Source organism: Anomaloglossus baeobatrachus, chromosome 5 (assembly GCF_048569485.1).
Source record: "Anomaloglossus baeobatrachus isolate aAnoBae1 chromosome 5, aAnoBae1.hap1, whole genome shotgun sequence".
In the NCBI taxonomy this organism is placed as follows: Eukaryota; Metazoa; Chordata; class Amphibia; order Anura; family Aromobatidae; genus Anomaloglossus; species Anomaloglossus baeobatrachus.
The window spans coordinates 66,437,668-66,451,325 of NC_134357.1; the positions used below are offsets into that span (position 1 = coordinate 66,437,668).

A 13,658-nucleotide genomic window follows, 5' to 3' on the forward strand; every position below is an offset into this window, starting at 1 on the left:
AAACAACAAGTGTCCCTCTGATTGATCAAATAGCAACAGCCATACACGTCTCTTATCCACCCATCACATCTGTCAAGGGCAAAAATGCTGTGCTCACTAATTCCTACAAGGGTAGGTTCACATGACCATTTACTCTCCATTCAAGAAAAATGGTCCAATTATACTAATAACAGTTTGATCAGAGTGGGATCCATTTTTCTCAAAGGCGGAGAGAAAGAAAATAAATAAATTTCTCCATCTGCTCGCACCCATCAGTCCACAGAGATTGGACTGTACTCGGATGTCATCCAATTTCGGTCCGATATTTTGCACTTGCATGGCCGATTTTGATCCAACAGTCATATCAACTGGACAAAATTGACGTCACCGCTCTTTTACAGGCTCAAGAGGAACAAATTAAAGTAAAAGAAGGGCACCACCCATTGGGATCTCACGATATACAAGCTAAGGGCGTTGAGAGAAGAAAAAAAAAAAAAAAAGTATACCTACACAGGGATCACCAAACAATTGAATAATTTGAAAAAGTGACAAACTTTATTTTGAGTCCAGTGCAAACAAGTACTGGCTCAAGGAACAACCAGAGCACATGTCCTCCGGGTGTTCCTTGAGCCAGGACTTGTTTGCACTGTACTCAAAATAAAGTTTGTCACTTTTTCAAATTATTCAATTGTTTGGTGATTTCTTTACAGGCTCAAGAGACACACGTCCCCACAGATGTAATAGAGAGTACTGATACAATAGAGAGCCTGTGGATTATTCTTTCTACTGCATCAATACTTTAATCTGCCTGCTCCTCAGTTCCGTACTTCGGAGCAGTGTCGGACTGGCTACCGGAGAAACCGCCAGTAATACCAGGCCTGGCTGTGGTAACCTGGATTGAACTCCGGAGTGCAGCCTGGCCTGAACAGCGGGTTTCCAGGACTGAACTGGGAGCACCGACTAATTCCCCAGTGATTGTGGTTCTGTTCATGACACCTGCGGACAGGCCGGGCTGAACTCCGGAGCTCAGGTGAGAGCTCCAGAGTTCAATGGTAACCGCAGCCAGGACTGGTATTACCGGCGGTTTCTCCTGTAGCCAGTCTGACATTGCTTCTGAGGATGATTTGGAATGATCAGTGGGGGTTTTCAAATTCTGACTCCCACCAATTTGCTTGCAATTAAAAGAAAATCACAAAACAAATTATTTACCAAAAAGTTTAGTCTCTTTTTAAAAAATCTGTAATCACTAAAGAAAGTTTAAAGGGATCATTCCATAAACATTTAACTTCTTATCCTCAGAATAAAAAAATGAATGTATGATTGTTCCGAGTCCAACCATTAGAACACCACAAGTCAAAAAAAAAAAAAAGGAGCCACAAAGTCCTCTGGGTGAAAGGGGCTGTAGAGGGCATGTGCGACCACCAAACTCAGAGTATATAGGAGTGGTGGTCGCACGTGCTCAGTACCTCTCCATTCAAACCAGGGACTTTGGGAGTGGTGGGGGTAACAGCAGCCAGACTATCAGCGTTCATATCATTATCACCAATTTTCGGGATAGGTGATAAATATTCTTTACAAGACAGTTTAGCGTGAATGAGCACATTAACCCAACATTTGCTGCCCCTAATAATTTCTATGGAACCAGACGACAAGTGTTTTATGGCTGTGTCCGGATTTTTGCATAAAGTTGACTGAGAAAAGAAGAATTGGTCATCTGGAATTTCCAAATATCCAATCTATTTTTCTTAAAGAAGATAAGCTGGACATGGTGACTTTCTAACGCCCCATTTCTGGTGGTGGCTTATGTCTAAAATATCCCGAATAATGCAATCCCCGCATAAAAGTATCCACGGCCAGAATTAATTAAGTAGGCGAAAGCCTGAGATGGAATTATTCATACTTACACACAGTAGGTCTGCGGCAACCCACAATGGCTTCCAAACCGGGAAAGGAATCTGTTTTCCAAGTCTATTATGGTTTCTCCAACCTTTTCATCTCGTGTCAGAGCGTCATAATCATACACAGAGATCTTCAGATCTTTCTCTTGGGGTAAGAAGCAGCTCAGTTCATACATTCTGCAGGGACAAGCATTAGAAAAAAGTTAATTAAAGAAAACATGTTTAGGTTTCACAGGCTGAAAGGACTTTCCAAGACCAAGGAATAGATTTAGATCGGAGATTGGGTGTTCTGCTCATAAGGCTTCTAGATTTGGAAGATCTGCTCTTTAGCCAACTGCAAGTATGATCCAAGAGTACAAACTAGCAGAAAAATATGGTGAATGGGTGGGGGTGCAGATGATAACAATGAGAATATTGAGTGGGGCCGGACTGGATGCCAGGAGGTTCTAATGAGGAAAGTCTGCTCCTGATTATTGCAAAGAAATAGGAACGGTCTTGTAGATAAAGTAAAGCCACCCACAGTTGAGCAAAAAGGTAGCCAAGGCTATCAAATCAGAGGAGGCGATGAAGATGCCGAATGGTAGGAGGTGGTTCTCAGGGCTCTGATCCAGCGGCCAAGGACTACCGATGTGGCTACTGAACCCGCAAATCTTTTTGCTCAACTCATTAAATAGAGAACAGAGTGGAATGGTAACATGGGCAGTGTCGTGAACAGAGTTAACCTACGGAAGCCTCCAATGGAGGAGTCTGGTCACAAGTCCTTCCATCAGCCACCATCTATACTAAACCAGGGGGTGACTGGTCTTGGAGGGGAGTGTCTTCTAATGATATATTAGTATGGGGCATAGAGAGCAGTGTGTAGCACAATTGGAAAATAAACCACTTTGATTAATAAATAAGAGATCACATAGGCTCAGATCAGGACTATTCTTTCTTCTATGCTGGTTCCCCAAATGCAGGTTTTAAAATTGGGCCATATCACAGGATTTATGGCCTCACTTTTAGGAACTACTGCTTAATTTTACTAAGGTCTACAGTAGATGTCAAAAAGCATGCCCCATAATCTGACCACACTCCCTGCAGCTTCACTGCACAGACTTTCCGCTTTGACCATGCCCTGCATTCAATCTAAATAATTTGCTACTAACACTGAACCAATTCTGGATGCTTTTTGGTCCAAATTTAACATTACAAAAATTGACTTTAAAGGAAACACAGATAAAGTAATGAGTAATATGTGCAGAATCCATGTCATCCTGTGCAGTGCAGCCTCTGCCAAAGTCTGCAGAGCAATGAATGTCAGATGGGGCTGTCCCTTTTTCAATGGCTGCTGTGCACGCCAGTATCGGGCATCAATACTGTTGATGTCACAAGCCACAAAGAAAAAACTAAGATAAACAATCTAAATATTAATTCATGTGACAGCTAGATAGTTATAAAGACCTAAAAACCATTTAGATACTGCACATATAAAAAACAGAAAATAACACAAACTACTATGAATCTAGTAAATTAACAGAAATTGGATTTGGAGACTTAAAAACGCATAAATATATAGACCGCTCAGTTCCGAATAACCTCAAAGAAAAAAAAAAAAGGCAAGACCACATGGACACGTAGAAGACCTACCTTCCAAAGACTGGATTGAGAGTGTTGGGCATGTAGTTATCCCGGTCCTCAATCACTTTTCGGCTTAAAGTAATTTTGATGTAAGGATCACACTAGAAGCAAAAAACAATAAATAGGTCTTTCATCCCAATACTTTGGTGGACAGATCGAGGCAGAGGAGAACTCACCAGCCCATTATTATCCTTGGGTTGAAGATCTATTCCTCGGATAATGTAGATTCGTACAATACATTCCTGGGGTCCGCTGTCCGGCAGCTCCCGGAATTGTCGAGGAGGGGCTTGGATGCTTGGGTCATCAGGGAGAGGGTATATACGGAAGGACCCCTGTAACAAAATCAATGGATAATGGGAAGAAGGGAATTTTGTTTACTTACCGTAAATTCCTTTTCTTCTAGCTCCAATTGGGAGACCCAGACAATTGGGTGTATAGGCTATGCCTCCGGAGGCCGCACAAAGTATTACACTAAAAGTGTAAAGCCCCTCCCCTTCTGCCTATACACCCCCCGTGCTCCCACGGGCTCCTCAGTTTTGGTGCAAAAGCAAGAAGGAGGAAAGAAATTATAAACTGGTTTAAAGTAAATTCAATCCGAAGGAATATCGGAGAACTGAAACCATTCAACATGAACAACATGTGTACACAAAAAAAAACAGGGGCGGGTGCTGGGTCTCCCAATTGGAGCTAGAAGAAAAGGAATTTACGGTAAGTAAACAAAATTCCCTTCTTTGTCGCTCCATTGGGAGACCCAGACAATTGGGACGTCCAAAAGCAGTCCCTGGGTGGGTAAATAATACCTCATAATAGAGCCGTAACGGCTCCGTCCTACAGGTGGGCAACCGCCGCCTGAAGGACTCGCCTACCTAGGCTGGCATCCGCCGAAGCATAGGTATGCACCTGATAGTGTTTCGTGAAAGTGTGCAGGCTCGACCAGGTAGCTGCCTGACACACCTGCTGAGCCATAGCCTGGTGCCGCAAGGCCCAGGACGCTCCCACGGCCCTGGTAGAATGGGCCTTCAGCCCTGAGGGAACCGGAAGCCCAGCAGAACGGTAAGCTTCGAGAATTGGTTCCTTGATCCACCGAGCCAGGGTTGATTTGGAAGCTTGTGTCCCTTTACGCTGGCCAGCGACAAGGACAAAGAGTGCATCCGAGCGGCGCAGGGGCGCCGTACGAGAAATGTAGAATCTGAGTGCTCTCACCAGATCTAACAAGTGCAAATCCTTTTCACATTGGTGAACTGGATGAGGACAAAAAGAGGGTAAGGAGATATCCTGATTGAGATGAAAGGGGGATACCACCTTAGGGAGAAATTCCGGAACCGGACGCAGGACCACCTTGTCCTGGTGAAACACCAGGAAAGGGGCTTTGCATGACAACGCTGCTAGCTCAGACACTCTCCGAAGTGAAGTGACTGCAACTAGGAAAACCACTTTCTGCGAAAGGCGTGCGAGAGAAATATCCCTCATTGGCTCGAACGGTGGTTTCTGAAGAACCATCAGCACCCTGTTCAGATCCCAGGGTTCTAACGGACGTTTGTAAGGAGGGACGATGTGACAAACCCCCTGCAGGAACGTGCGTACCTGTGGAAGTCTGGCCAGGCGCTTCTGAAAAAACACAGAGCGCAGAGACTTGTCCCTTAAGGGAGCCGAGCGACAAACCCTTTTCCAATCCGGATTGAAGAAAGGACAGAAAAGTGGGCAAGGCAAATGGCCAGGGAGAAAAACCCTGAGCAGAGCACCACGACAGGAATATTTTCCACGTCCTGTGGTAGATCTTGGCGGACGTTGGTTTCCTAGCCTGTCTCATAGTGGCAATGACCTCTTGAGATAATCCTGAAGACGCTAAGATCCAGGACTCAATGGCCACACAGTCAGGTTGAGGGCCGCAGAATTCAGATGGAAAAACGGCCCTTGAGACAGCAAGTCTGGTCGGTCTGGTAGTGCCCACGGTTGGCCGACCGTGAGATGCCACAGATCCGGGTACCACGACCTCCTCGGCCAGTCTGGAGCGACGAGGATGGCGCGGCGGCAGTCGGCCCTGATCTTGCGTAACACTCTGGGCAACAGTGCCAGAGGAGGAAACACATAAGGGAGTTGAAACTGCGACCAATCCTGAACTAAGGCGTCTGCCGCCAGAGCTCTGTGATCGTGAGATCGTGCCATGAATGCCGTGACCTTGTTGTTGTGCCGGGACGCCATTAGGTCGACGTCCGGCATCCCCCAGCGGCAACAGATCTCCTGAAACACGTCCGGGTGAAGGGACCATTCCCCTGCGTCCATGCCCTGGCGACTGAGAAAGTCTGCTTCCCAGTTTTCCACGCCCGGGATGTGAACTGCGGAGATGGTGGAGGCCGTGGCTTCCACCCACATCAAAATCCGCCGGACTTCCTGGAAGGCTTGACGACTGCGTGTTCCGCCTTGGTGGTTGATGTAAGCCACCGCTGTGGAGTTGTCCGACTGAATTCGGATCTGCTTGCCTTCCAGCCACTGCTGGAACGCTTTTAGGGCAAGGTACACTGCCCTGATCTCCAGAACATTGATCTGAAGTGAGGACTCTTGCTGAGTCCACGTACCCTGAGCCCTGTGGTGGAGAAAGACTGCTCCCCACCCTGACAGACTCGCGTCCGTCGTGACCACCGCCCAGGATGGGGGTAGGAAGGATTTCCCCTTCGATAATGAAGTGGGAAGAAACCACCACCGAAGGTAAGCTTTGGTTGCCTGAGAGAGGGAGACGTTCCTGTCGAGGGACGTCGGCTTCCTGTCCCATTTGCGTAGGATGTCCCATTGAAGAGGACGCAGGTGAAACTGCGCGAAAGGGACTGCCTCCATTGCTGCCACCATCTTCCCCAGGAAGTGCATGAGGCGCCTCAAGGGGTGTGACTGACCCTGAAGGAGAGATTGCACCCCCGTCAGTAGTGAACGCTGCTTGTTCAGTGGAAGCTTCACTATCGCTGAGAGGGTATGAAACTCCATGCCAAGATATGTCAGCGATTGGGCCGGTGTCAGATTTGACTTTGGAAAATTGATGATCCACCCGAAACTCTGGAGAGTCTCCAGAGTAGCGGTGAGGCTGTGCTGGCATGCCTCTTGAGAGGGAGCCTTGACCAGCAAATCGTCTAAGTAAGGGATCACCGAGTGACCCTGAGAGTGGAGGACCGCCACTACTGCAGCCATGACCTTGGTGAAAACCCGTGGGGCTGTCGCCAGGCCGAACGGCAGTGCCACGAACTGAAGGTGTTCGTCTCCTATGGCGAAGCGTAGGAAGCGCTGATGCTCTGGAGCAATCGGAACGTGGAGATAAGCATCTTTGATATCGATCGATGCAAGGAAATCTCCTTGGGACATTGAGGCGATGACGGAGCGGAGGGATTCCATCCGGAACCGCCTGGTCTTTACGTGTTTGTTGAGCAGTTTTAGGTCCAGGACAGGACGGAAAGACCCGTCCTTCTTTGGAACCACAAACAGGTTGGAGTAAAAACCGTGACCCTGTTGCTGAAGAGGAACGGGGACCACCACTCCTTCTGCCTTCAGAGTGCCCAGCGCCTGCCGAAGAGCATCGGCTCGCTCGGGAGGCGGAGATGTTCTGAAAAATCGAGTCGGAGGACGAGAGCTGAACTCTATCCTGTAACCGTGAGACAGAATGTCTCTCACCCAACGGTCTTTTACCTGTGGCAGCCAAATGTCGGAAAAGCGGGAGAGCCTGCCACCGACCGAGGATGCGGTGTGAGGAGGCCGTAAGTCATGAGGAAGCCGCCTTGGTAGCGGCACCTCCAGCGGTCGTTTTAGGGCGTGACTTAGACCGCCATGGATCGGAGTTCCTCTGATCCTTCTGAGGCCTTTTGTACGAGGAGAATTGGGACCTGCCCGCACCCCGAAAGGACCGAAACCTCGACTGTCCCCTCCTCTGTTGGGGTAATTTTGGTTTGGCCTGGGGTAAGGATGTTTCCTTTCCCTTGGATTGTTTGATGATCTCATCCAGTCTCTCACCAAACAAACGGTCGCCAGAAAATGGCAAACCGGTTAAGGACTTTTTGGAAGCCAAATCTGCCTTCCATTCCCGTAGCCACAAGGCCCTGCGTATTGCCACCGAATTGTCGGCTGCAACCGCCGTACGGCTCGCAGAGTCCAGGACAGCATTAATAGCGTAGGACGTAAATGCCGACGTTTGAGAAGTTATGGACGCCACTTGCGGCGCAGACGTACGTGTGAGTGCGTCAATTTGCGCTTGACCCGCTGAGATAGCTTGGAGTGCCCATACGGCTGCGAATGCTGGAGCAAAAGACGCGCCGATAGCCTCATAGATGGATTTCAACCAGAGCTCCATCTGTCTGTCAGTGGCATCCTTGAGCGAAGCCCCATCTTCAACTGCAACTAAGGATCTAGCCGCCAGTCTGGAGATTGGAGGATCCACCTTGGGACACTGAGTCCAGCCCTTGACCACGTCAGGGGGGAAGGGATAACGTGTATCCTTAAGGCGCTTGGAAAAACGCTTATCTGGACAAACTCGGTGTTTCTGGACTGCCTCTCTGAAATCGGAGTGATCCAGAAACACATACTCGTACGCTTGGGGAACCTGAAACGGAATTTCTCCTGCTGAGAGGCTGACTCCTCCGCTGGAGGAGCCGAGGGAGAAATATCCAGCATTTGATGTATGGACGCGATAAGATCATTCACTATGGCGTCACCATCAGGAGTATCAAGGTTCAGAGCGGCCTCAGGATCAGAATCCTGATCAGCTACCTCCGCTTCATCATACAGAGAGTCATCCCTCTGAGACCCTGAACAATGTGATGAGGTCGAGGGGATTTCCCAGCGAGCTCGCTTAGGCGGTCTGGGACTGCGGTCCGTGTTAGAGACCTCACCCTGGGATCTATGAGACACCCCGGGGGAACATTGTTGTTCCAACTGAGGGGAACCAGGGGGCAGTGATTCCACAGTGCCCATGGTCTGAGATACCGGTCTGGACTGCAAAGCTTCTAGAATCTTAGCCATAGTCTCAGAAAGTCTGTCAGTAAAAACTGCAAACTCCGTCCCTGTCACCTGGACAGTGTTAGCTGGTTGTTCCCCCTGGGCCCCCCTTAGCAGAGGCTCCGGCTGAGTAAGTGCCACAGGGGCCGAGCAGTGCACACAATGAGGGTCAGTGGAACCTGCCGGTAGCGAGGTTGTACATGCGGCGCAGGCAGCATAGTAAGCCTGTGTTTTGGCACCCCTGCCTCTTGTGGGCGCCATGTTGTGGTCTCCTTTGAGCAACACAACAGGGTATATAGCCAGAATCAACTGTGCACCATACAGTGTAAAGTATAGCCTGTAAACATATAAACTATAATTACACTTCTGCACAAGTGGGGCCAGCACCTCAGGTGCTGCTTACCGCCCGCTTAAAGCGGTTGTGTGGCCATCAGAATCCCTGCCTGGGACCCCCAGAGTTTGTCTCCCCTCTGCAGCGTCCGAGGAGCTGACAGGAATGGCTGCCGGCGTCCTGAGGAGAGGAGGGAGCCGTGGGCGTGACCCAGAAAGTGCGGGAACTGGTGTCCCACTGTGCACAGTGAGGGGGGTGGAGTATGCAAAGCATGCTCCAGCCCTCAGTGCTGCCGTGCTGTACAGCGTCCCGCCCTTTCCCTGACTGGCAGGGCTGGGGGCGGGAAGAAAAAGAGACTAGGCCCAAAAGCCGGGGACTCGAGTTATAAGCGCGGCCGCCGTATAAGCGCGGCCGGCGCAGAGTCCCCGGCGCACTAACAGTCCCAGCCGCGCCTCAGTAATAACAATGGCAGCGGCGGTCAGCGCGGTAGTCCCCATACACAAACACACTCAGCGACGCTGCAGTGTATAATGGCACAAACGCGGTCAGCGCCGCGGTCCCCGGTGCACTAGCACACCCAGCAATGCTGGAGTGTTGCTGTGCGCGGTCCCCACGGGGACACAGAGTACCTCAAAGTAGCAGGGCCATGTCCCTGAACGATACTCGGCTCCTATCCAGCAGGGTCCTTAGGAGCTGTGGATGGAGCACGGTCTCAGTGCCTGGAGACCGTTAGGATCCCACTTCACCCAGAGCCCTAAGGGGGATGGGGAAGGAAAACAGCATGTGGGCTCCAGCCTCCGTACCCACAATGGATACCTCAACCTTAACAACACCGCCGACAAGAGTGGGGTGAGAAGGGAGCATGCTGGGGGCCCTATATGGGCCCACTTTTCTTCCATCCGACATAGTCAGCAGCTGCTGCTGACTAATCTGTGGAGCTATGCGTGCATGTCTGCCTCCATCGCACAAAGCAAAAAACAACTGAGGAGCCCGTGGGAGCACGGGGGGTGTATAGGCAGAAGGGGAGGGGCTTTACACTTTTAGTGTAATACTTTGTGCGGCCTCCGGAGGCATAGCCTATACACCCAATTGTCTGGGTCTCCCAATGGAGCGACAAAGAAATAAAGAATTCTATAAAATATGGTCCAAAGGAATAAGTAAGGAATAAATCAGATGACATATACACTACAGAAAATTATCCTGCACATCTGGGTCTCCACCGCTCAGCAGATGACAATTATTTAAAAACATATTTGCCACTATTAGACCTTATTGATTATAGAATATATGGACAAATGTAGGGCACCTTATCATTGATAGTATGGTTATCCATGAACGAGCAGCTGCATGGAAGCCTTATAATCACCAAGCACAATGCTGAGCGGCGGAAAGAACCGACACAAGAAAAGACACAAGTCATTTAAAGGGAACCTGTCACCACTTTTTTGGCGTATAAGCTGCGGCCACCACCACCGGGCTCTTATATATACAGCATGTTAGAATGCTGTATTTAAGAGCCCAGGCCGCTGTGAGAACATAAAAACACTTTATAATACTTACCTAATGGTCGTGCGGTGGGCCATATGGGCTTCTCCATTCTCCGGCGCCTCCTCTTTCTGAAGCCTGTGTGTATGACGCGTCTACGTCATACACACTCACCGGTCCTGCGCAGGTGCACTACAATACTTTGACCTGCTCAGGACCTGAATGCCGGCGAGTGTGAATGACGTCGGACGCGTCATGCACCGCCGTGGCTAGAGAAGAAGGAGAACAAAGATGGCCAAAAGATGCGGCGCTGGCACCGGAGAATGGAGCCACCCATATTGCCAACTGCGCGACCGTTAGGTAAGTATTATAACGTGTTTTTTATGTTCTCTCACAGCGGCCCAGGCTCTTATATACATGTTAGAATACTGTATATAAGAGCCCGGTGGGGTAGCCGCAGCTTATAAGGTAAAAAAGTGGTGATAGGTTCCCTTTAAGGCGCGGAGATGGCGCAAAAATTCAAATAGTCAACTGATCTGGATCAAGGGAATGTAGCCTTAGGGTTGGGAATATTTGCAATAATAAAGGTGATGCCGAACGTTTACCTTAAACTCTCCAACTACAGAAGGATCGTCATCATCTTCAGACTTTCCTCTGAACAGCTTAAAGGTTTCACAAAAATCTATCAGGCCACTAAACTCCACTGCGTCCTCAAGCTCACAGTCATACACCTGCAATGTGGAGAATACAAAAATCATTAAAACAAGGAAAAAAAATAAAATAAATAAAAGCAACTTTATCCACCTGCAAATGTCACCCAGGATCTCCATTAGCCTCCTGTCACCATTGTCTGCCCATTTAGTATTCGGTCTGCATGTAAAATTGTAGTAAAATCATATATACCAAACGCATGGTACAGTGGAACCTTGGTTTAAGAGTAACTTTGTTTTAGAGTGTTTTGCAAGAAAAGCAAAGCTTTTTAAAAATGTGTAACTTGGTTTAAGAGCAATGCTTTGAAATAAGAGCAAATTCCCACCGTGCACACTTCCGGTTCTGTCCTTTCACCGTGCTCTGACCCGCTCTGGAGGTAACTTTCTGTACATATGTACTGTATACAGTATATCATTCACAGTACATAATATACTGTATACCATGTCTATCAATTTGCATTTGTGGATATATTATTGTACTCTGCTAACCAGTACAGCACATTGCTTATACTGCATCTCTCGCACACCACCAAATTTATTCGAAGCTAATGTGCAGTTTAATTTGTTTTAAATGTTTTTTACTGTACAGTATTTGGTATTAGTGTACTGTAATTTTATATGAATACGGTACATTATTTTCTATGACTGTAATAAGTTTGTATAAATACAGTAAATATTTTTGGGTTGTGGAACGAATTTGTCTGCATTTCAATTTAATTTCCTATGGGATAATTCGCTTTGATATAAGAGTAACCTGGTTTAAGAACACTCTACCGGAACCAATTATGCTCGTAATCCAAGGTTCCACTGTGTATAGTTACAGCCAATAGGATTGTTACCTTTAGGGAGTCGTAGCCTTTCTGCAGGTACTGGCCGCATTTTTCATGTTCTCCGATAGAGGTATAATATTTACTCCACCAATCAACAATTTCTTCTTCCTATCAAAGGAGACACAAGGTCAAGACATGTCTCCTGTACATGTGTCTAGCTTTAGATGTATATCACATAGGAGCCATACCTATAGATATTTACTGCAGCACTTACCAACACCTTCTAGATATGAAGTATTTAAGAAACCATTGCACTTTATACCATTTACCCTACACCAACCAAGGGGTATTTAAAAGAGTTGTACTTTCTTGGAAAAATATAGCTGCTTTTTTCCCAAAACTGGCACCACAACATCCTACGCCTTGTACATGATGTTGCTGCGCCCCCTATTTACTTTAATGAAGCGGAGCTGCAATACCGGACACAACCTGTGGAGGCGCTGCGTCATCGGTTTTGTAAAGCATGGTGCGTCTGTCTAGACCAGTGTTTCCCAAACTTCAGTCCTCATGGCCCCCAACAAGTCATGTTTTCAGGATTTCCTTACTATTGAACAGGTGATGGAATCATTATCATGGCATCACCTGTGCTATATTAAGGAAATCCTGAAAACATGACCTGTAGGGGGTCATAAGGACTGGAGTTTGGGAACCACTGGTCTAGTAGTATGAACACATCTGCGTGTTCAAAAATAAAAAAAAAAAATAAATAAATAAAAAACACTAGTATTTAAAGGATTTTGGGAAAAACATTTTTTAAAAAAAACTTTCCCTAAAACCTTTTAAACGCTATAGTATTTTGTTTAAAAATAAAAAAAAAAAAAGGAAAAAAAAGTGTCATCAACTGACTTTTTTTAAATTAGGTTTTTATGTTAAATTTACTAGTTTTTTTTAGTTTTTTATTTTACATAAGATGATAAGTCTAGAAAAAACAACAACTGAGCTCTTGTAACACTTCTCATTCTATCAGTCACAACACTTGGACATGAGCAGCAATGGAGTAAACTTGAGTGTATCGAAGTACATATAAAGCACCACTCCAGTTGTTTTGTGTGTTGGCATGGTGTTTTTAATTTAAGGAACCTTCCCCCGATTAACAAACTGAACCCAAGAGTCTTCATTTATTTCCTGAGTTACTCTGGGCCCGCGGCGACATCTTGTGCCCGTAACATTGGACTGGCCATAAGTCAGAAGTTACATCACAAGCGCCCAATACAAGTCTATGAGAGCATAAATAAGGCCAGAACGAGGCTCCCATAGACTTATTGAGTTGAGACCTCTGGCACGCTCCATGACATCCTGGAGGTGCGGCAGGTCACAAACTGGGGAAGACCAATGGACATGGTGCTGATAAAAGATACAGACGTTGGAGGGCGAGTATAAGACTAGGGGCAGGGAACTTTGATTTAAAGCACCACTGCAGCACTAAAATTAAAAATAAAAATATTTTTTAAAAAAATGATAGAGTGGTGTTTTTACCATATTCAATAAGGGCAACGCTCAATGTGAAAGTTGAGAGAAGAGGTGAGCTATGACTTCACCTATTGTGAATGGTAGCTCCCATGTTATCAGCAGTGCATAGAAGTGTTACCTGTCATTTTAATAGTGCCTGTGATGATAATGAGACTACTGAAAAGTGTAAAAGGTGTGAGTTTAGAATTAGGCCTTTTGGCAAGTATGAAATTTGAAAGGTTGTTTTTTTTTGTTTTTTTGTTTGTTTTTTTTTTTTAACTACAGATAGCGGTAGATAAAAAAAAGAAATGGTCAATTTTTTTTTTTTTTTTTACATACATTTAATTGATTTAAAGAATAGGTCATTTTCTGATGACACTTTCCC

The 13,658-nt window shown here is 46.8% G+C and overlaps 1 protein-coding gene across 1 annotated transcript in view; it reads right to left on the bottom strand.

The window, feature by feature from the left end:
- Positions 1–13,658, bottom strand: part of MYOF (myoferlin) — a 228,741-nt gene that overhangs the window by 44,229 nt on the left and 170,854 nt on the right. Inside the window, 5 exon segments of the mRNA XM_075351623.1 lie at positions 1,884–2,054; positions 3,507–3,598; positions 3,674–3,829; positions 10,890–11,015; positions 11,834–11,932. Of these exon segments, the coding sequence (XP_075207738.1) occupies positions 1,884–2,054; positions 3,507–3,598; positions 3,674–3,829; positions 10,890–11,015; positions 11,834–11,932 (644 nt within the window).